Below are 24475 nucleotides of genomic sequence, written 5' to 3' on the forward strand. Positions count from 1 at the left end.
ACCCCTTTTAGCTTTGTTTATGGATTTTAGGATGTCTGTTTTGGGGTTATATGGCTTGGATCCTTTCGGATTGTTTGTCCACCCAGTCCTGGCAGTGTGGCTGTCTCCAGAGTGCTCTACGTTGCTCTACGATCATAGTGTAACCAACAGTGGTACATCAGACACTAAGATTCTTGATGAAAGTGTTTGGTGCGGCGCTTGGGCAATCCCGGTTTTTCCCCATATCTATATAGGCCCTCAATTCTATATATATATATATATATATATATATATATATATATATATATATATATATATATATATATATATATATATATATATATATATATATATATATATATATATATATATATATATATATATATATATATATATATATATATATATATATATATATATATATATATATATATATATATATATATATATATATATTCTCTCTCTGGATTTGAATTATAGAATGGTGACGACACTCTTCTTCAAGGCGACGACTCGCAGGAACAAGTTGATGAGTGGATGTGTGAGAATAATATCAACAAGTAAAAACAATCTGTTTGATTTCTAATTCTGTTTAATTCCATTCTCCCCAGTATATGTATATATACACACATATTCATTGTGTAAAATACAATTCTTTCGTCAACGTGGAGTAAATCAGTGGCATTTGTTTTTTTTCATGCATTTCCTTATTTTTTGGGTTATTCGTTCCATATTCATACGCGACTTTACGGTTGACTCGTGTCAAGATTTTTACAAGGTCTAACTTGGTATAGTGTTCCTTCAAAACTTCACACAGAGCTTGTATAAACCATGATCCTGTCTGTGTATTCCTCCATGAAACGTAACCTGAAGAAAGAAAAAAAAATAATGGAATCACTTGTGCAGAATGGTGAACTGAGGTTGTGGTGTAGGCGGGTGGGTGTTGAATGGGCTCATTCATCCCATGGAATATGCCTTCACAGCACTGATAAGCGGTCATGAAATCGTGAGACGTACACATGAGACCTTATTCACTAACGTCACGCAAGTTACTGTGCATGATTTGCGTTGCAAGACCATTTTGCGATAAAAATCATTTTGCGTTTTGTTGTATTCTTTTTCCAATGTTCTCATTTTACTGTTATCATTTTTAGCCCACTTTGGACTTTAGTCCCAGCTGGCTAATCAGTTCACACTTGTATTCTCCGTCCGTAGACAATGTTGCGACTGACGATAGAAATAAACCCCCACTTTAGGCATAGAAAATAAAGGTATCAAAGTATTTTCAATCTATGGTAGTTACTAACAGAATAAGCCTAGGCTCAAATAAGTAATACCCTGTGGGCGGTTCCACAGTCATTTCCTAGACTTATAACAAGTATATAGACCAACTTAGTTCTATAGCCAACAGTATAAAACCAACTTGGCCAATCTAACAACTTAAGACCAATCTTAAGATATAACACCACTTTTGGACTTAAGTCACAACACTATGTGCAACTGGGCCCAGGACCACAGTTCCACAGTAATGGCTTAATCTTATAACAAGTATAAGACCAACTTAGTTCAATAGCCAATCTAATAAATTAAGACCAGACTTAAGATTTAAGACCACTTTTGGACTTAAGTCACAACACTATGAGCGCAACTGGGCCCTGAACCACAGTTCCACAGTTCCACAGTTGTGACTTCAGATTTGACTCAGAGTTAAAACATTGATAATGAACTAATTTTAACTCAGAGTTAACTCACTGGAACTCGTGGAATTGGGTCCTGTTTATCATTTCTCTCACTCTAGACACTAAATCCCAAAGGTGTTTATTGTTAATCTTAACATGGACGTAGATTGGTTGAATTCTAACCTGGAACAGTTGCGCTGGCGATCAGGAAATCAGCTTCAGTCGGGATTTGTGATCTACCATCAACATCAACATCGACTGCAGAATCGTATAATTCACCTGTACGTCCGCAATAAGGAACCTGTCAATGAGAATGAGGAATTCTATTATTGAATAGCAAAACGAGACAAGAAGCAGAATAGGTGAACTTCGGTTATCTGAGTTAGTCGACTATAGTCGAACTAAACGAAACCGAATGTCCGTTAGTCGGAACTATGGTCCGGAAATGGTCGACCATGAGATTGAGCGCGGTCGTTGTAGTTCCGACCCATTTTCAAGATGGCCGACACTGTGAAATAAGTTACGACCGAACTATAGTGTGTTCGGTTATTAGTTCCAACCACTTGTTGACTAGCTACGAAAACCGAATTTGGCCCTAGCCGCCAGCCTGCCATAGTAAAGCCCAGTGGAAGACAGTGTCTTCAAAACGTCCTAAATAACTGGATTATGACTTGAATGTACAACGGACGAAAAGTGAACACAATGAAATCATTTCGGGATAATATTGTAACTTGTTCAATAATGTTCTTACCTTAGTAAAGAATAGTTTTGGTTTTCCGGCTAAAGCTTCACACACATCACCCTTGAACGGTGCGAGTAGGTCATCAATGCGAACAGTTTCTCCATCAGTTCCAAGAAATGCACCGTCGGCTCCGTGACTAAGTATAGCACAAACAAATGCATCTGATTCCCTGTGTATATCATGTTTGGCAGCTGAAAATTGAAGAATTTGAATTTTTCAATTTCAATTTCTTATCACAAAATTTGAGAAATAGAATCACGAGTTTGTGAGGGATATTAACTGATTTATAATGGGGATACCCCCATAATTCCTCCGCCCAAAATAAATCCACTTTAGATCATACACCCAGAATCCCTCCACCCAAAATACCGTGTCCAAAATAAATTCGTTAGTCATACGACTTTTAGTCTTTGTGCATTTAGTTTCCATCCAATATAGTCTTCAAAATTTAGTGTCCCTTCAAGGGACCCTAGTGTCCCTTAGGGTTAGGGTTAAGATAAAAATACAGATGATATGGCTGAATTCTTTTCACAATTTTGTCTTTACTAGAAAATATCTGAGGATAACAATATGGTAGTTGCATAAATTGCTGCGTAAATTGATTAACTGTGAGTACCAACGATTTCAATTCTGATTCTGATTCTGATTCAATTCTGTAAGGTTATCATTGTAAAACGAGACTAGATTAAAGGGAACTAATTCTAATTGATTATTCTTTTGAGAAACAATAAAAGGTTAATGGCTAGCAAGTGTAAACCATATTATTAGTTTTAGTTTAGTAAACATCCTCCTTAAAATATCAGTGCTGAAGAAAAGTCGAAATTAGTAGAAGAATCGTATTTCTATGTCTTATCATAACGTTTCCAATGAACCATTTAAGTTTACAAAACTAATTTAAGACTCATGAAAATATAATACTTGCCTTCATCCATTATAGATTTCATTTCCTTCGCCCATTGATTCATATAGACTTTAACATCGAAGCCTAAACCACTAAACACATTTAACAAAGACTTCACATCACCAAATTCGGTGCCGCTACCTTCAGTCGCGTGTTTAAATTCTTCATTTGATATAATAATAGCGAGGCCTCGGTGTTTATGATTCATATTGTATCTGTTCTCTTTTTCAGTTGAGGCGGTTTCAGTACTCCCTCTGACGGCTGGAGCGGGTACAGTGTTCCATTTGATGACTGCAGCGGGAGCAGTGTTTATACTATAAACGCGCAGTGAGTGTTTTTTATTAATGATTTCATAATGACGGATAACGACAGTGTTGCTGTCACACACTTGATGTATTTCACCTATATCACTGTCTGCAGAGTTGAATACTATACGCGGGTGATCTTTAAACCCCTCATCATTATATCCGATACTAATAACAGATCTTCCTCCGTTATCAGTTCCAGAGTTTACCGATAGAAATACATGTTTGTCATTGATAACACACGGGTATCCAAACTGTGGATCAAATGTTAGTCCGCAATCCTTCATATAGATAGAATCAACTTCTTTGGCGTCAGCTGTTAGATACAGCAATTTTGGATAAAGTAATTCATTTTTACTTCGACAGTAAACGAACATCCGTCCATTTGAGTCGACATCAAAGCACTTGTTATAATAGGATTCTTCAAACAGCGGGAGCTGATGATTATTATTCCCTTGCTGATCATTCTTTAATTGGCCTCTATCAATCAACTTGACGTTTCCAGAATTTTTCAGTAAAGGTACAACATGGATTTCTCTCCCATCTGAGTGCAAGTAGATATTGTCACCACGGATTACTAGGGTTTTACATCTAGACCACAAATCAGAGATATCTTCTTCAATCAGTAGTGTCTGATCTCTATATTTTCTCAGGTAGTATCTGCTGCCTTTCAACACGAATAGAAACAAATAGCCGTTACTGTCAGCAGCGAGTCCTAGTATCTGATCACACTTTATAACGTATTTCTTCATTTCATTATTATCATCAATGAAATAAAGGCCTTTATCCGACTCCCACTGTGTAAATATTACACGTGACTGTTCACCCTTCTGCTTACCGGGTAACGACGTCAATAAATCGGGTTTGAAATTTGTCGGAATCTCCCGGACCTCCGTCAATTCATTGATGACACCATCGATGATATCAGTCACTTCAATTGGCTCGGGTTCGAAATTTGTCGGAATCTCTTTACCGATCTTCAATTCACTGGTGACTTCAGTTGGCTCCATTTTCTATCTCAATGTGTAAGTCGATGTTTAGATTCTGTTAGTCTAAACACGCTAGGTTACCCCTTGCAATGACGGCTAGATGCTAGACTGCATTCTCTGATTACAGGAAACAACTGCAATGGCTTAAGTATGGATTTCAGGACACGTGATCAAATTCATTAACAAGAGAACCAATGATCTGTGGGTTCGAAGTACGCATTCTCAAAAGCATTATTTTCAAATTGCACGCAGCGTTAGGCGTAGGGATAAGTTTGGTCCAAGTCTGTAGTAGAAAAAAGCGCAAGTGAATAACTCGGTTCTATTTCAGCAGTTCATTTACAATTAAGGATTCTATTTTGGTGCTTATGCTTTGGCTCTACTAAGGCTGCTATTTCTACCGTAAAGATAAAACAATACCAGGAGTTGCAATGTGTTCAAACTTTAGACCCGTCGTCAGAAAAAATCATCACACCAGCTTACACCGAATCGAGAGATCAGAAAAATCAAGCAGAAAGCTTACTGTGCCGTCTCGTAAAAAAATACTAACCGAGTCGCTCGTTCTAAGACCAGTTGATAGATTGAGCCATTTCTGTTCAAAATATTGAAAATGCAGCAATGTATAGCGCCAACAATCCAACCGAACCGAATTCTCCGACAGAGAGCGTCGACACAGTAATGTTGGGAACGGGTTACGTACGTCCGTAACAGTATCGAAAGGCGAAATTAGTTTGAAAGCGGAATTCATGTTTGACAGAGGGAGCATGATTTCCTACACGAATATTTCGGAATATTTTTGGTACACTTATAGGGCATGTTTCTGGATGGCATTTTGTCCGGTTTTTTGGTGCGTCTTTGGAACGGATATGACGTAACAATCTCGGCACAATTTGTGGTATGTCCTCGGAAAGATGTTTGGCTCAAGTAGGGTATTGCCTAGTATAGTTCCATCGCGTATGCTTACTGCGTTGTTCGGTTTATGTGTATCCCAAAGAAAGTTGTCATGTCGACACATTCACATCGCCAGCCATTAACATTCCATGTGTCAACGTGTCGACCAACCAACAAATTAACTATTAACGATTTATTAACCTGATACACCAAACACACCACGTGACCAAACACATAATAAACCCCATACTTAAAATACAAATTGCATTTGTATTTTTCTTTAGTCAATTCCAGTTCTCTGATATTAGTTTCAACACGGTTAAGCATTCAAATTCACAGGAGATTCATTATTTATTTTCATCACTGTTTTGTGGTCACCCGTCAACAACTTAAGGTAACCGCACAACTTATTAACTCTACGCCAAGGCACTATACTATGCTATATCCGACTTGGGCCAGATGTTTTTCTATGTTTTCTTTTCAAACACGTGAAAACCACTTGCAATTTCTGAGATCTAATCTGCGCAAGCCCGCTGTTGATTGGCTGATTATTTCAAACTATTTCTCGGCTGAAACGACAGCTAGATAGAACGAACGATGATGAATGACCAGTATTGATATCGGCTATTTTTTGTTAATGTATCAGACAATTTTGTCGTTTAATCCCACCATTAGACCGCCGCACGCATTAAACGATTAACTGTTGGGGATCACTAACAAATTATGCTGAATATTCTAAATTATAATGTAGTTTCCATTATCGCTTATAACGGAAAATATTGACCAGCATTAAGAATACATTCTCTTTATAATGATCTCAAGTGGAGATTCGTGCTTTTGGCTTTTGTTTCAAATTTTACAGATTTTAATCTTTAAATCTTCATTGGGTGCGTACTTTTTTGAACAGCCGTACTTTCGAATTTCTATGTTAATTTATAACAACTCTTTCGCGCATATTGACCTAAAGTTGGTGAGGTGCTCACTTCTAATAAATACATTCATATTCTAATATGTGTATGGCTGTCCGGTGACAAATTTCTTGATTATATTATTCACTTGTCTAACTCATATTTTTTGACAACCAGAAACCAGCTACTTGTTTTACTCTAAAACGAACCAATTTCAAGTCCATACCTCCTTTAAATTTAAGTTATCGCCTTCAAGCGTCTCGACTTGAATACTCTGGAATTAATTCATTCATTCCACCTGATGATGGCTGTTAGTCAACAGCCGAAACGCTGTGGTTTCGTAATAATAAATTTGATCGTATAATTTTAAATTCGAAGTGTGGGATTTCTTCATTTATCTACAGTATACACGGATTATAGTGTTTATTCGACAACTAACTCTGTAATCAATTTTTACTAATCTGTTCATCCATTTTTTACTTCAGGAGACCTAGGCTTAGGCCTACTGCTGTTGTATCTGCCGCTGGTGAAAAAATACAGATTATTATTTCTCGATGACTAAATGATAAATCTAAATTCAAGTATTTATTCATAGGTGTGTCTTTTTGATGTCATTGAATACTTCACTAAAATCAGGGGAAAAAAACGATACAAAAAATTACAATTTTCCACTAAAATCTCAGTTATTTTATTGTTATTGAAACTTATTGGGGCGGTTTAATTTTTTACGAATTCTTTACGATAAGATAAGCAAAGTCATTCTCATGTTCCCTCATATTATGTTTGGAATTCATAAGACTACAACCATATGCTCGGTGTATATATATCTTTTATCTATATATATACGCCGAGCATACAAAATGGGCTATGACTGTTCCATTATTATGAGTGGTAGAGTTACCCTAGATTTAGAATCAGTTCTTTATCAATGTTTTAAATTAAAAATCAAATTCAACTCAATCTTTACAGCTCCAACCAAGGTAAACCGAGGAAACACAAGGACAGGGAAACATAGGTACAGGGAAACACAAGAACAGGGAAACATAGGTACAGGGAAACATAGGTACAGGGAAACATAGGTACAGGGAAACATAGGTACAGAGAAACATAGGTGTAGGGAAACAGGTACGCTCGGGTTTATCGAAAACCACTCTATGAATCCCCTGCAGCATCAGGAACTGTTTTCAACTATCTGCATTTCTACTTAAAACCTCATGCACTACTAAATCTATGGCGCCATATGTAGGACAACATTATTACAAGTCGACTTTTGGTGCATCGTCCTTGCTGTTTCTTGTTAGTCGTTTGCATTGGAAAGTCGATTTGTTGAATAAACCCATTGACACGACGACTGTCGACAAGTCGCAATTATAAGGTCACGAAAAGTCACCGATATGGAAGACGAAGACGCCAGGAATAAATAAGTCAATTTGTCGCGTGGAAAATGGTCGAGAAAACGAAATAGGTCGTCGAATATTTACGTCACATATTCATATCGACTTGACGCGATTGAGATGGCACGCGACAACTCGAGGCCCCTTATCGCTCCTGTACATATATACTGTCAAAATAAAGCATCAAATTTATACGTCAAACGTTCATATTTTCAAGTCAAACTTTCATATTTTACGCATCAAACTTTCATATTTTACGCATCAAAGTTTCCAAAAACCTTACATTCGTGTTAATACAGTGGAAACTCGTTGATACTTGGGGCAATAGAAAATCATTAACACAAATTTTGTAACAAGCTGCAATCAAACGACGAAAATTGTCCGCCTATCGATTCTTCAAGCCTTCGTGTTCTATTTTTGACCTGTATGTTTACACGATTCTGAATAATGGAAATAAGGAGACAAAACGAAATAATAAAACAATTTTTTCGAAATTCATTTGTTCATTGATAAAACTCTCGACACGATGTCAAATGTTATTGTAATTCAGCACGATGTCAAATGTTGTATTGATGGTTGATGTACTCGTATTAAACGCATTGAGGGAAATGAGACACATGGACCAAAAACCTTAAATCGTTTTAACGATTTTCTCGTCGTTCACAATATTGAACCGATTGAACCGATTGAACCGAGTTTTTACTACATGTATTTATTTATGCTACATTCGCCCGGGACAAACGAACATCCAGCTCGCTATACCGCGAGTATCGTGTTGTTATAGGCCGCCATGTATTAGTGAGATTCAAATGAACAATTATTTTTATGAGAGCTCGATGACAATATCAACTCTTCATAAATCCGATTCCTTTGCATCAAGTGAGGATCTGAAAATGACTCGTTGTTCTTCATCTGTAATATATCTGATCATCTCAAAATGCAGGAATGATCTATTGAAATATTCTACTGGTATAGGAATTATGGAATTATTGCATATAGACGCAGAATGTTGATACGAGCCACAACATGTCCACAATCAACAATCGAGTTGATGTATTTTGTCGGGACAGTGACTCATCAGTATTTGAATTACAGCCCTTCTTATCATATCTCATACAAACAATTTTATCGAGACATTGTTCATTACGTGAGTCACCGCGGGGAACTGACTAATCTGTACTTTTGAATTACGACCTTCTTATCATATGATAGATTAATTTTTTGTCGTTATTTTTTGAATCGGGTAATAAACAAACCGATAAAGAATTTTGATTTGCAGCCCTTCTTATCAAATCTGGTGATATAGTTATTTGTTTTGTGTCGCAGATAACAAACCGATAAAAAACCATTTGAAGGAAATTTTTATCTAGACAGTTTTATGTGGTTACCAGGGAAATGACGTAACAGTACTTGAATTGCAGTACCTTCTTATCAAATCTGGTGATATAATATTATTTGTTTTGTGTCCCAGGTGATAAACACCGATAAAGAAATCATTGGAAGAACAATTTTGTCTGGACATTTTTATGTGGTGACACCGGGGGCAGTAACCAATCAGTGCTTTGAATTGCCGATGTTCTTATCAATTCTCTTAAGATAGATTTGTTTTCAAACCATTGAAGAACCATTTTACTAAGACATTTATTACGTGTCACCGGGTGCGGGTGGTTTCTGAATTTTCGGCCATTATTTTATCAGTTTATCTTAATAACAGCCAATCAGACGTTTTGAATTAAAGCCCCTTCTTTAAGTGATCAATCAGACGAATGATATGAGCCTGTTCCCACATAGCTGATTATGGGGGGGGGTGTAATGATCACAGCACACAGCTTCATTCCACACATCTCACAAGATCTCTGAGTCCTCAATATCAAAATAACAAATTCAAAGAAAATGAAATTTATTTTGCATCTTCAAAATATTCATTGATTACACATCATGGAACAAAACACTGATCCAACTATGAACACTTTATTAACAAGGAATAGTGACGTTTCTTGTGGGTAAAACCCAAAAAATATATAGTGTCTCAATGAATCTTAATTTTACAACCGTAATTACCCCCTTGAGTTGAAAAAAAACCCAGGTTCAAGTAAAAACTACATGTAGTTATAGTTTTGTAATTTACTTCTTAATAACTCGAAGTAAACTTAGTTAATTTTTGATTAATTACGACCGGGACCCGCTTCCACATTGACCGACTACAAAAATGAATTCATTTCTAGTTCCACACAGTGTTTTAGTTTGAGGTCAAACATTTGGAAATAAATGGACTAACATAAACTCAGATCAAGGGGGCTCAGATTTATGGAACTGGGTTCCCGCGGGGAGGGGCGGGGTGCCTGGTAACTATGTACACAATATTTTATCTAAATGGCTCGTGTCATGAACGCGTGTTATGTTGGTACTGTTTATCTTATTTTGTTTGATTTAGCAACCATTAGTCTGGAATCGTTCATCACGGACGTCTTCTGTTGACATTGAGTCACCGCACTTACCTAACCCTACGAGCAATTACCTCAGCAAATATAATTGAGATCATGAATTACTAGTAGCCTAACCCTAAATAACCGGCCTAAATCAAGTGTGTAAATCCTCACTGACGTAACTATTTCCGTTTTGGACATAGTTAGTATTTCCGTTCCTTCATCATCATGACTAACTGACGATTATGGGGGGAGGGGGGATAATTATCATTCCACACAGCTCACAAGGTCTCTGAGTCCTCAATATCAAAATAACGAATTCAAAGAAAATTTAATTTATTTTGCATCTTAAAAATATGACATAAATTTAATTTCTATAATATACAATATTATAACGATACATGTAATTATGATAATATCGATACATCCATGATAAAATAAAACACTGATAAAACAGAAACAACTTTGGAATAGTGACGTTTATTGTGAGTAAAACCCGAAAATTATTTGTAGTGTTTCAATGAATCTTAGTTAACTAACTGTAATCCTCTTGAGGTGAAAAACTTGAAACTAGTCACATTTATGTAATTGTGAGTTAGATTAATTCGAAATTAAAAGATTGGTTATTTTCTAAATACTTACCACCAGGACCCACATTGACTCGACTGACTACCAAAATTAATTAATTTCTACCATTTCTAGTGTTTTAACTTAGAAAAAACTCGATCCTTGATCCATGTCTAATTTATGAATTCGAGGTCAAATATTTGGAAATAAATCAACTAGCTCAGATCATTCTGTGAAACTGGGGTCCTGCTTGAGGGGAGGGTCCCGCTGGAGGGCGGGGGGGGTCCTGCTGGAGAGGGAGGGTGCCGGGAAAGTTCCTCACAGTTCTCGGATACATTTGACTGAGATGTAGAATTTAACGCATCGCTAGGCAACGACAAACGGTCGACATTGTTGAGAAACAGGATGAAACACGAATTGCAAAAACAGAAGACTGATTTGAATTGAATATGAATCCATTACTGGACGGAAGTGTTGTTCATCTAATATCTATTCACATTTACACCTGTATCCATAGTTATATAGCTGGTTGTCATCAATTTAGATATTTATTACATTTATCATTTAAAATCGGGCCATAACGATTTCGACAAAACAAAAAAGTACTTTCAAAAGCGAATAACTGTAAATAGAAGCTTTGATTTGGAAACAGAAATCAGGTTCTGCGTGACCTGCTGAAAACTAGCATTTTAAACCATTTGAAAATTATCAATCTCAAAACTGATAAAGGCCCAGTTCATTGATTCAAACTCAAAATGAATCAATAAAAATGAATAAACAATGAACGAGGAATTTATTTTGCATTTCAAAATTACATCAATTATAATGAAGATTTTTACAAGTTTTCATATGAAATTATATTTCTACATTTTTGTAATGATAAAATACTCTATAATGATAATGATAATAATAAATACATTGCTATAATCGACGAATATCAGCCATAGTTAAAGCTATATATTTACACAGATCTGTTTTAGTGTCGGTCGGAAAAAGACAAACTTCGTTTTCTGTGGAACAAATCGCTTGGAATTGACGCGGAAACAAACTGACTCGACGAGTTGGCTTTCTCGTCGATACCACTATAAACTGATCTAAATATGTGTGATTTCTGTCGACAAACATTATGTGTTTGGAATTATTCTGAAATTAACATTGCAGATAATTATTCGTATTAGTGATTTATAAGCATTAGATATCGACAAAGCGATCAAAATAACGATCACAAATAGATCGAAATATATATGTTGAAAATAACGATCGAGTTAGACTTGAAAAACGCTAAAAAGAAGATGAAATCAAGAACGACTTACAGGAATGGATGTATTTTCAGCTAAAGTGGTTCCGGATACATCTACAGCGAATGATTCTATTGAAGACGGACTATTGTCGAGTTTCTTACACAAAATATTCAATAATTTCACCTAAAACAAAATCATTGAAATTATTTTAATGAATACTATTCATTTCAGATATGACTTTCACGACTGATATCGCGGTTATTGTCATCACACTATTGACTGGTTACCAGTTACCACACCTGACTGGTCACCAGTCACCACACCTGACTGGTCACCAGTCACCACACTGACCAGACAAACTTACAAACTCCCCTAATCACTCCTGGTCTATGGTCTAGCGGTTAGCGTGGTCGGCTGGCGTTCCGTTGGTCTGTGGTTCGAGTCCTGCTAGGGGTTAGGGTTTGCGACGGGTTAGGGTTATGGCTAGGGTTAGGGTTACCTACCAGCTCTCAAAGGGTTAGCGTCACGGCCGTACTAGGTTTAGAGTCACACGCTGGGCTCAATTTTTGCTTGGAGGTTAAATTTTAAACTCGTTTTGTTAAAAGAAATTTCTCTTTTTTTAAAAGAACTGCCCTTGAATATTTGAATATTGTTGTTTACGTCACAGTTTCATTATGAATATATAATTTGAATAATCAATAACGGTTTTATGTGTTGAATACATACGATGGTGTCACGTGGGTTGTCGACGATATTACGTAACACGACGCGTTGCATTTTATATCTGATTAAATCTAAATGTTCAAAATCCGTCCCATCTACAAAATATACACAACATGATATTATATTTACAGTCACTAACTTATCAAACAGCTATTTTTGGGGGGGGGGGGGGTAAATTAACAAGAAGAATTATACAAGTACAATCTAATATAGAATTCTCAAATCCAAGTCTAAACTTACACCTGATATAAGGTTAAACCTGGACCATAATTCTGAAAACTTACCGAATGAATAGGCGACAACAGTGTTGACAGTTTTACTCGGTGTAAACTGCATTTCAGAGAAGAATTCTGAGACTCGATGCCAAATTAAATCTGGTATCGCACACGTCACATCTACTGTTACCAATCTCAAACTATCTTGGAAATATTTCAGAAATATCCGAGAACTTTCTTCATAAAGAATCGCTCGTTTCTGTAATAGATTGAAATACCACAACATATTCAATACTGTTAACGCCTCATCCTCTGGGATTATTGACAACTCCCACCTCTGGGGTATACCTGAGTTCTAGGACCACTTCCTCCCACAATTCAGGGTTACCTGAGTTCTAGGACTCCCACTCACCCCATGAGGGTTACCAGGACCACTAACTCCCACCCCATGAGGGTTACTAGGACCACTAACTCCCACCCCATGAGGGTTACTATGACCACTCCCTCCTACCCCATGAGGTTTACCTGAGTTCTAGAGGCGTCTGCTTCGTCAGATTGTCCACAGATATCTAACTGTTTGTTAGCCGGTGCTCCAGCTCCAGCTCCTCCAGATTTCACATCCACTCCAGATTTCACATCCACGTGTTTAATCAGTTTGTCTTTAGGCACCGCTAAATTCAACGCAAACATCACTGGATACTGTGTGTGTGTAAATAATATTAGTTACATATCATTATAAACACTGAATACTGTAAATAATATTAGTTACATATCATTATAAACACTGAATACTGTAAATAATATTAGTTACATATCCTAAAAAACCCTAGGATACATTTTAAGTTAGTTTAAAATATAGTTTTATATTCTATCAGTGGTCGCTGTGGAGGGAAGGACAGACGCAGAAAGCGCCGGGTCACATCACATCATAGGTGCACAACCGAATCAGCTCGACGAGTATTGTGTGTCATCTTTATACAATACTCTATAAAACAGAATGTATCGTATAATTCCAGGTAGTTAAATAGTTATAAGAATGCAACTATCACAATTTTCACGATGAAGTTTATTTACAATCTCGATTTCTACTCATCGCTTCGAGTCCTTTTCAAGAAATGATATGAATGTATCGTCTTGGGGTTTCTGCACGAGTCTAGATTTAGAGTTTGGGGAATCGGGGATTCATTTATAAATTCATTGCATATTTCTGTAACAGATTTTCTGTTCTTATTGAAGAAAAACCATTCATATAAAAACCATAAATATGACACAAAACTTTTTGACCTTTCGACAGTTTTGAAAATGATTCATAAAATTGAGTCGAAAAGTCAAAAACCTTCCTAAGTGTTTTCTTCGTGCGGGTTTTTTCAGTTGAATGATAAAGTTGGAATGTTACTTCGGGAAATTCTTCTCTTGACAAAAACACGTCGATAAACCGAAAAAAAACCTCTTGACGTAATCAGATAATGACGAGGGTGAAGGTCGCCGCACGTCGCGGTCATAAAACACCGATTACGACGAAAACCGGATTATACCGGTTTGGTCTTTAAGTTTAGCAGTACTTGAAAACATTTAATGATTGTGTCAAACATTTGGAAAACATTAGATCTGTTTATACCCGGACTTTAGTAAATTGAGTTTTTGATAAACACATCTGATTTTAAGTTTGTTGTTAACTTCTAGTTTTTTGTCAAGGTGTCTATTTGTTGGTGAAGAAATGACGACATGGACTCCTAGTGACTACAACTGGAACTAAATAGTATATTGTTGACAGATGATAGAATCGTCATGGAAACCACAGCCGTTAAATGACGTACCTTCTGTTCGAGACGTTCCAGTTCTTTTTGACAGTCATTTGTGAATGTCGGTAATTTCAGTAAATAGCGCAAATTAGGAACAATATCGATGACGTAATCGCCTTCCTCTGCGGCCTGTATTTTATCAATCATCGAATCGACGACCCATTTCATCGTTACGCAGCCCGGTGATTCCTGTTTATGGGACAAACATTTAATGCTGAATTATAAATATTTCTCCTCCCAGGAATAGAAACAATATATGTGTACCTTACACTGGTAGAAATGATAGAACACGACGATCTTCTCATTCTCAAAGACTTCAACGATTCAGTAAAATTATGATTCGTTACTAATGGCAACCTTCTCGGTCTCAACAATTTCAACGATTCAGAATAATTATGATTAATTATTGATTGAAACTTTTTCTAATAACTTGAAAAAAGATAGTCTGTATTGATCAGGGGTTGAGGGGCGGGGAGGAGAGGGGAGAGGGGGGTACGTGTTGACTGAATGCAATATAAAAACATGGCCACCGACATTCCACGAATAACTCTATTGACGAAGCTTTTAACGTTTGACATTTTAGAGATATCCGATATCTTTATATCAAGATAATTCCTGCACGTATTGATCCAAAATTGTCTCAGTCAATCTCACATTTCGCCCACCCCCCCCCCCCCTCCCTCCCTTCCTTTCCATTCCGTCTCTCCCTCTCTCATTATTCTCAAACGAACAAAATCGATTACGACATTTCACGATATCTATATCAAATCTGTCAATATTATTGCCGTCGTCTTGGAAACGTATTCTATGTATAATTTTTAGATCAAACTGTCAGAAAACCGCGCGTTAGCGGAGAGTCAAATTAGGGTATAATGAGGGTCCAATCCAGGGTCCATGGAGGATGATGGCCATCGTAAAAACAGATCAGACACTCTACAACTCTGAAACCAGTTTCATAGTGTACGTAGGTTTGATTTTACTCTGAACCTAGTTCCACAGTTGTCTGGGTATATTTGACTTCCACAGTTGTGTGGGTTTAATTGGACCCTGAACCCAGTTCCACAGTTGTGTGGGTTTAATTGGACCCTGAACCCAGTTCCAAAGTTGTGTGACTATTTCACTGTAGATCCAGTTCCACAGTGTGGGTTTTATTTGCCACTGTGGATCCAGTTCCACAGTGTGGGTTTTATTTGACTGTGGATCCAGTTCCACAGTGTGGGTTTTATTTGACTCTGAACCCAGTTCCACAGTTGTGTGGGTTTAAATGGACCCTTTGGATCCAGTTCCACAGTTGTGTGGGTTTAATTTGACTCTTTGGATCCAGTTCCACAGTTGTGTGGGTTTAGTTTGACTCTGAACCCAGTTCCACAGTTGTGTGGGTTTAAATGGACCCTTTGGATCCAGTTCCACAGTGTGGTTTTTATTTGCCACTGTGGATCCAGTTCCACAGTGTGGGTTTTATTTGCCACTGTGGATCCAGTTCCACAGTGTGGGTTTTATTTGCCACTGTGGATCCAGTTCCACAGTGTGGGTTTTATTTGACTGTGGATCCAGTTCCACAGTGTGGGTTTTATTTGACTCTGAACCCAGTTCCACAGTTGTGTGGGTTTAAATGGACCCTTTGGATCCAGTTCCACAGTGTGGGTTTTATTTGCCACTGTGGATCCAGTTCCACAGTGTGGTTTTTATTTGCCACTGTGGATCCAGTTCCACAGTGTGGGTTTTATTTGCCACTGTGGATCCAGTTCCACAGTGTGGGTTTTATTTCACTGTAGATCCAGTTCCACAGTGTGGGTTTTATTTGCCACTGTGGATCCAGTTCCACAGTGTGGGTTTTATTTGCCACTGTGGATCCAGTTCCACAGTGTGGGTTTTATTTGCCACTGTGGATCCAGTTCCACAGTGTGGGTTTTATTTGCCACTGTGGATCCAGTTCCACAGTGTGGGTTTTATTTGCCACTGTGGATCCAGTTCCACAGTGTGGGTTTTATTTGCCACTGTGGATCCAGTTCCACAGTGTGGGTTTTATTTGCCACTATGGATCCAGTTCCACAGTGTGGGTTTTATTTGCCACTGTGGATCCAGTTCCACAGTGTGGGTTTTATTTGACTCTGAACCCAGTTCCACAGTTGTGTGGGTTTAAATGGACCCTTTGGATCCAGTTCCACAGTGTGGGTTTTATTTGCCACAGTGGATCCAGTTCCACAGTGTGGGTTTTATTTGCCACACTGTGGATCCAGTTCCACAGTGTGGGTTTTATTTGCCACTGTGGATCCAGTTCCACAGTTTGGGTTTTATTTGCCACTGTGGATCCAGTTCCACAGTTGTGTGGGTTTTATTTGCCACTGTGGATCCAGTTCCACAGTGTGGGTTTTATCTGCCACACTGTGGATGACCCTGCTGATGAAGAGTTCGGGAGCTCTAGAGTCTTCTGTACCTTGATTATATCTTGAATATCTTTATTATTTACGTTCATATCTTTAACTTTCTGCGGAAGTTCGTCGAGTATAATTTCCTCTGTACTCAAGTGATGGAATCCATACGTGTGCATCAGATCGTCCAATACGCGACCTTTCTTCGATCCGGGTCCCCCTGAAATACAATCACTCAGAATTATATACGGTACGTGATGTCGTGTCGTAGTTCCACCGCGTTTTGTGTGGCCCCAGACTGCAGCTGAATTCAGGAATTCAGACACGATGTACCTAACACTTAACACCGCTAATAATAGCTGCCTATAGCTAGACACGACACAGGTGTTAAATTGTAATTAATTTGGTCCGTTGTTGTTATTGTCTGGTATCCGACAATAGACAATCGATATTACAGACAGCAGCAAGTTTACGATACGATAGTGCTCTGTAGGGCTACCGCGGGCCTGATCGATTGGGCGCACATCGCGTTATGGTCAGGTGCCATTAAACCGTGTCTCCACGGGCATGGGGTGGTGGATAAACCCAATAATAGTAAATAGGGACCTGAGGAGAGTTTAGAAATGGATCGGGCCGCGGTACTACTGAGTCTGAATTCAACTATATTCGCCAGCAGGTTCGCGTGCTCGTGGTGTGTCCAGCCCCGGGCTGCTTAGGGTTTTAATTAGGAGTAGTGGTATAAACTATTGGAGCCGGAACTCCAATTGACGGAGCCACCCGTCGGGTCTGTCGCCGCGTTCATTAGCGATCATTATTATGAGATATAGATCAATATTAGGCAGTAACGGCACAGCGCAGTACGTGACAGTTACTACTAAACATTAATGATATCAGCGAGTGGAGATATTGATTTTGTCTATTTACTATAATTTACGATGTCTCCCGCTCTGCGAGCGCTGAGTGTCGCGAATCACGTACGCTACATAACAGATCAATACTCTGCACCAGTTCAAACAATAACGAACAACATTGTTTATAAAACATTTTATTGATTGGACAAAATATGTAGTTCATTTACATACAAGTGCCCGTCGATCCGGGTACCCGTGACCCGGCTCTTAAATTCTACACTCTTTTCAAATTACACGCATAAAGACACGAAACAAAATTCATTTCGTAAAAAAGAAAATCATTCCAATTGGTTATAAAGTGATATCCTGCAGGGGAGGTTCATTCAATGATTGACACTTTAATGGCCGACACGTGACCAGAGATATACTCACCGAATAGAAACACCAGACGTGGATTCGTATCCAATAATTCTACTTTTTTATCAACGCGAATACTGACTTTAGGCAGACGATTATTTGTGTCTGCTCCGTTTGATTTATCTCCGCGTTGAGGTGATGTTTGATCTTTACTTCCTCCGCAGCCCATCCTCTCTCTCTCTCAATCTCTATCTCATCCTCTCAAATCTCAATCTCTTTATCTCACTGTAATGTAGTCTGCGAGTTGTGAACACATCGTTTTTGCTGTTTTTGCGTTTGTATTAACGATAAATTCGATATTTCACGTCGGATTTTCTAAAAATCCGTTTTTTCGCATTTTACAGCTTCCCAATGTTTACTTCCGCGTTTCTGTCAAAAATACAGCAAATATAAACTAGATGGCGTTAGACCCAGGCGCGCTGTAAATCGATAGACCATCAGCACCAAGTGCTGAAATCACTGGCTGGCTGGTGGAGACGGGCGTTGCCGCGCGCGACCGGAATTGAGTTGAACGCACCCCACGGGTTCTCTGGGCCCCGATCTCGATTGTAGGACCGTCGGTCAATATTCAAATCGATTTACCTATTCATTAGGGCTTCTGAAAGGGTTCAAATGTGAATATTATCACCCATGTGTAGCGGAGCTACCCATCATCCGGCATTATTCGGAACCACCCTCAGTAGAAGCATTACTCGCTTCCCTGTGCATGCAAAATACTCGCTTCCCTGTGCCTACCCTAAATATTAAATTTTTTTTATAAATGAGAACATACATCCCAAAACACATTTGACATGTAAAATCTGAGAATATTAGCCATAGATCCGGGAATCCATTGATGTGGGGTACGCCCCAGACTTTATAGATGGCAGCACGTTACGCCCGTGAAAGAAAATCTCCCGGTAAAATTTAATTCAGATAGGTAGGTAAACAAGACTATAAAAATCCACAAAATTCGATGGATGTTTTCTGTATTGTCAGTTGTCACACGATGAGGGGATTAAAGAAGCGCCGACGTTTTTGCTAAGGCCTAAAAACCCAAGCCCGAAGCTTCCCATGCGCGCAACACTCCTTGTTTGTTGTTGAATCCTTGTGGTGTTGTGCACGAGTGTCGGAGTGAGACTGTATGACTCAAACAACCAAAATGCCTTGAAATATAACTTTTTTATTTATTCCTTATCGATGTTAACACTTTAAATCATATCAGTAATGAATATCCGCTGCTGGAGGCATATTTTACATAATATTTTTGTAGGAAAATAACATAACATTACCGAGAATCGTCGATCAATCAAATTCAATGAAATTTATTGTTAACTGAGATAGTTTTGGATAGACAAAATATTCATATTGAAATGTATTTTTTGCATTATTATTCATATGGAATTAGTTTAAGGTGATTTACTTTAATTTCCCTTCTTCGGTTTTGGATCTGGTGGTGTCTTATTCTTGCAGTCACAATTATCAACTGAAAATGAAGGAAGATATCTCGCATAAACAAAGATACTAAAACATAAAATGTGCTAGAATTAAGAAAATGAATATTCTTGACTAGGTTATAGATAAGTTCCGATATGAAATGGAATCGTACTTACCATCATAAGATAAAAACCCACTATCTACAGATTAAAAGAATTTAAAAACCAGGGGCCGGTTGCTCAAAGGTTGGTTAGAGTTAACCAGTGGATAGTTGATATGGTGACAATTGAAATTTCATTGTTACTATGGTATTTAACGGCCGGTTATCTTTAACCAACTTTTGAGCAACTGGCCCCTGAATTTATTTATTCAATCTAAAATATATAAAAGACACAACGTTTCGATCTCACCCTAGAGATCATCGTCAAGTGTGTGAGATCATCGTCAATCTCACACCTGACAATGATCTCTAGGGTGAGATCGAAACGTCATGTATTCTATATATTTTAGATTGAATAAATAAATTCTTGTTTTTAAATTCTTTTATTCTGTAAATAGTCGGTTTTTATCGTATTATCGGTTCACCACGTTTCAGTTTGCAGGTTATTGTTCTAATACTTACCATCATTTCTCTTCTGGAACGGCCAAGGAGCAGCTTTGAATTCTTCCTCGTCAACAAATGAGTCCTCTGAATTAAACGATTTAAAAAACTCTTTTGAGTTCAATCATAATCGTCATGAAATGATTCATTCAGGCTGTAGGCCTTTACCTACACACAGCCGAATAGTTTAGAAAATGTAAATAATGAAATTATGACAGCATTTTACGTTTAGATTTTTTTAAAGTAACGAGACGAGTAGTACTATATAGGTTAACTATTTATTTGACGCACGAACTTTCGCTTCTAATGAATAGAAGCTTCATCAGGTGAATGAGTGTAGTCAATAGAAAAACAACAGTATTTATAGGCAGACTGACACTAATTACGGAGAACTGAGTGAGAAGAGTAATTAATTACATATAAATGATGAGTGACATTTTTTTGAGAGTGAGATTCATTTTTCAAATGGATCGCTCGCTCGCTGGTGAATTCTTTTTTAAAAAAGTGAGAACGTCCTCTCGGGTTTTGAATATAACTGACCGTTTTTATCGGCTTTGCGCATCAGGAATTTAGCGTCGTCGTCGTCCAATTCCATGGCAGCAGAGAATTCATCTAACGATATCTTTCCATCTTCGTTTACATCGAAGAAATCGAAATTGTTCGGAATCGTTATTTCGCGTTTAGCGTCCGTCGCATTTGCTGCCTCTGCCTACAAAACGACGTTTAATGTCGAAATATCGACGCTGCCGAAAATTCTTTTAACCCTTTCAGTGCGTCTACACCGCAGTGCGGTGTATAAATCAGTGATAGATTTTGCTAGTACACCGCACTGCGGTGTATTGATGTAATTAGTAATTATCTCTATTGAAAGATGGCAGCACCTGTCAAACACTGTGAAATACTAGTAACTAACGATACATCGCGCCGCGGTGTAGAAGCACTATAGTGGAATTCCCATTATTCAACACGCTAGGGTGGAATTTTTCAAATTATCTCCAGCACTATAGGGTATTAATTAGCACTGAAAGGGTTAATGCGTTTAGAAATATATACGTACAAGATCACATCGGGCCTCGTATAAAAACAAAACTTACCGCGGCGTTTGATGAAACGTCGCGTTTTCTGCGGTTCGAGCATCTGATGTTGCAAACTATAGCGCATCGATAGCTAAATCCAACTCTTAAACAGACTAATCTACAATAACGCCGACAACTGAATATTGCTTCTCCCTGCTGAACGTAACACACAGTCACCAAACAAACCAGTGCCAATACCACAATATAACGCATCTTCGGCTAGAAAAAGAGCTAACAAATTAGGCCTATATGATGGAAAGAATTTGGCAGCTGTGTCTCTACTTGAAAGTTGTAACAAACCTTTACTGTTCTGTCGTATCTGTAGAATATTCCAGTAACCTATTCTTCAGAAAATTGTCTCTTTTATGAGAGAAATTCGAATTAGCGCGACTTTTATAAGGTTTCATCGCGGTAGCGGGTTTTTCCTGGTTTTCCTGATTAGAAATTTTTATTCACAAGAATGCACGGGTACTTGAGAAGCTATTCAAAGTTTGATGTGAAGTACTTTCTCCCCACTAGTGAAACACTTCTAAAAAAAAAAATCTTTAAAAAGTGACAGACTTTAGAAGGAAAAATGAAATTATCAAGTTATTTGGAATCATGGTAATCTTTGCGCAGATTGCACAGGTAGACCTAATAGATTAGGCAGTATCATTTATGTTAACGAAAGATTAGGCAGTATAGCTTTGTTAAGGAAACAACCAGTAAGAAAAATACAAAGATCAATTGTAGAGATGAATTTAGGCGAACTAATGAATGTAATTTATATCTAGAGTTATATGAATCAAGAATTTGAAATGAAATCTCCAAGATCACTGAAATGATGTGAACTCTGAATGATCGCCACATTTTATTAGTTTCATTTTCTTAGCCAGACAAAACAGATAGGATAGGAACTTGCTAATACTATTTCAAATGTCCTCCGCAAATTTCCCTAGAGCTCTTTCAGATCTCGGGATAAACACGCTGATCTCGGTAATTGGAAGGACCCAGCGTAATCCCCCGCCGGCCCTGGCCTGGTGCGTGTGGTATAGTGGTTGTGTGTCCTCGGCCTCACTGTCTACAGCGCCTAAGACCCAGGCGTAATCCCCCGCCGGCCCTGGCCTGGTGCGTGTGGTATAGTGGTTGTGTGTCCTCGGCCTCACTGTCTACAGCGCCTAAGACCCAGGCGTTATCCCCCACCGGCTCTGGCCTGGTGCGTGTGGTATAGTGGTGGTGTGTCCTCGGCCTCACTGTCTACAGCGCCTAAGACCCAGGCGTAAACCTCCACCGGCCCTGGCCTGGTGCGTGTGGTATAGTGGTGGTGTGTCCTCGGCCTCACTGTCTACAGCGCCTAAGACCCAGGCGTAAACCTCCACCGGCCCTGGCCTGGTGCGTGTGTGTGGTATGCGTCCTCGGCCTCACTGTCTACAGCGACCAACCAAATCTCCCATTCAGCGCATCCTCATCTTTAACATGGACAGTTTTTGGTCATATTCAGCCTTTACCCTTGTAAGTTTTTGTCAAGACCTCAAACTGAGCCGAATTTGGCTGAAATCGCGAAAGATCCAGAAAAAGATATTCAATTTTTTTCCGAGTTGTGAAGATTATGAAGTTAATCGGTGTAAATGTAATATTTGAATTATTTTTTGCATTCACTAGGTGGCGCTGATTGACGGTATGTTTGGTTCGTGTAGTTTAAACGATGAATCATCGTGTAACGATTTTGCGGTGATTCCCGATTCCGTAAAAACGGATAAATTCACAGTGGTCGTCGAGGGTAACATCGGCAGCGGTAAATCGACGTTCCTGCAACATTTCTCGAGTTCTCCGCACGTCGAGATCTTCCAGGAACCGGTCGCTATGTGGAAGAGTGTACGCGGTAACAATACCCTCGAGTTAATGTATAAAGATGCCAAAAGGTGGAGCCTCGCGTTTCAATCGTACGTTCAATTAACGATGACGGAGATTCATTGTAAGGTAACCGAGCGACCGGTTAAACTGATGGAACGTTCTATTTATAGCGCGAGGGCGTGTTTCGTAGAGAATCTACACCGAGCCGATTTAATGCCCGATTTCGATTTCGCCGTTTTAAACGAATGGTACGATTGGATCGTGAAAAAAAAGGCCAATAAAATCGATTTGATCGTTTATTTACGCGTCGATCCGGAAATCTGTCGGCAACGTTTGATTAAACGGAATCGCGCTGAAGAATCGGAGATTCCTTTATCGTATTTGAATTGTTTACACGAACTACACGAGGATTGGTTAATGAAAGGGAATCAGTTCCCGATACCGGCGCCCGTTCTTGTGTTAGACTGTAATAAAGATATCTCGTTATTGAGAGACGAGTTCAATTCTCATAAAACTGAAATTTTATGTGGATTTGTTTAAAATTCAGTCATTTCTACGATTGTCACAGATCTACAGTAGATTCCAGACTTGGATCAACTCCAGTCAGTTCGGACTTGGATCCACTCCAGCTGGGCTGGACTAGGATTGACTCCAGCCAGTCCGGACTTGGATCCACTCCAGCCGGTCCGGACTTGGATCCACTCCAGTCAGTTCGGACTTGGATCCACTCCAGCTGGGCTGGACTCAGATCCACTCCAGCCGGTTCGGACTTGGATCCACTCCAGCCGGTCCGGACTTGGATCCACTCCAGTCAGTTCGGACTCGGATCCACTCCAGCCGGGCTGGACTCGGATCCACTCCAGCCAGTCCGGACTTGGATCCACTCCAGCCGGTTCGGACTTGCATCCACTCCAGCCGGTCCGGACTTGGATCCACTCCAGCCGGTCCGGACTTGGATCCACTCCAGCCAGTCCGGACTTGGATCCACTCCAGCTGGGCTGGACTCAGATCCACTCCAGCCAGTCCGGACTTGGATCCACTCCAGATGGGCTGGACTCGGATCCACTCCAGCCAGTCCGGACTTGGATCCACTCCAGCTGGGCTGGACTCAGATCCACTCCAGCCGGTTCGGACTTGGATCCACTCCAGC

General features: G+C 38.9%; 3 protein-coding genes and 1 pseudogene across 3 annotated transcripts; 1 reads left to right on the plus strand and 3 right to left on the minus strand.

The window, feature by feature from the left end:
- Positions 1 to 553: 553 nt before the first annotated feature.
- Positions 554 to 4732, minus strand: LOC141912658 (uncharacterized). Its single transcript, XM_074803983.1, has 4 exons — positions 3323 to 4732; positions 2410 to 2591; positions 1842 to 1959; positions 554 to 846 (listed from the first exon to the last, which is right to left on the minus strand). Exons 1-4 carry the CDS (start codon positions 4614 to 4616, stop codon positions 614 to 616), a joined length of 1827 nt encoding a protein of 608 aa, XP_074660084.1. The 5' UTR covers positions 4617 to 4732; the 3' UTR covers positions 554 to 613.
- A 5902-nt stretch (positions 4733 to 10634) lies between these two features.
- LOC141912686 (uncharacterized) lies at positions 10635 to 18823 on the minus strand. The gene is made up of 8 exons (XM_074804017.1): positions 18415 to 18823; positions 17197 to 17351; positions 14775 to 14948; positions 13483 to 13656; positions 13027 to 13216; positions 12746 to 12837; positions 12092 to 12202; positions 10635 to 11921 (listed from the first exon to the last, which is right to left on the minus strand). The coding sequence occupies exons 1-8, from the start codon at positions 18566 to 18568 to the stop codon at positions 11700 to 11702; spliced, it is 1272 nt and encodes a 423-aa protein (XP_074660118.1). The 5' UTR covers positions 18569 to 18823; the 3' UTR covers positions 10635 to 11699.
- A 676-nt stretch (positions 18824 to 19499) lies between these two features.
- Positions 19500 to 24242, plus strand: LOC141912689 (thymidine kinase 2, mitochondrial pseudogene; annotated as a pseudogene).
- Positions 19542 to 21928, minus strand: LOC141912690 (uncharacterized). Its single transcript, XM_074804019.1, has 5 exons — positions 21793 to 21928; positions 21511 to 21711; positions 20957 to 21125; positions 20438 to 20503; positions 19542 to 19864 (listed from the first exon to the last, which is right to left on the minus strand). The coding sequence occupies exons 2-5, from the start codon at positions 21703 to 21705 to the stop codon at positions 19803 to 19805; spliced, it is 492 nt and encodes a 163-aa protein (XP_074660120.1). The 5' UTR covers positions 21706 to 21711; positions 21793 to 21928; the 3' UTR covers positions 19542 to 19802.
- Positions 24243 to 24475: the final 233 nt, after the last annotated feature.

Source organism: Tubulanus polymorphus, chromosome 11 (genome assembly GCF_964204645.1).
Source record: "Tubulanus polymorphus chromosome 11, tnTubPoly1.2, whole genome shotgun sequence".
NCBI classification, from domain to species: domain Eukaryota; kingdom Metazoa; phylum Nemertea; class Palaeonemertea; order Tubulaniformes; family Tubulanidae; genus Tubulanus; species Tubulanus polymorphus.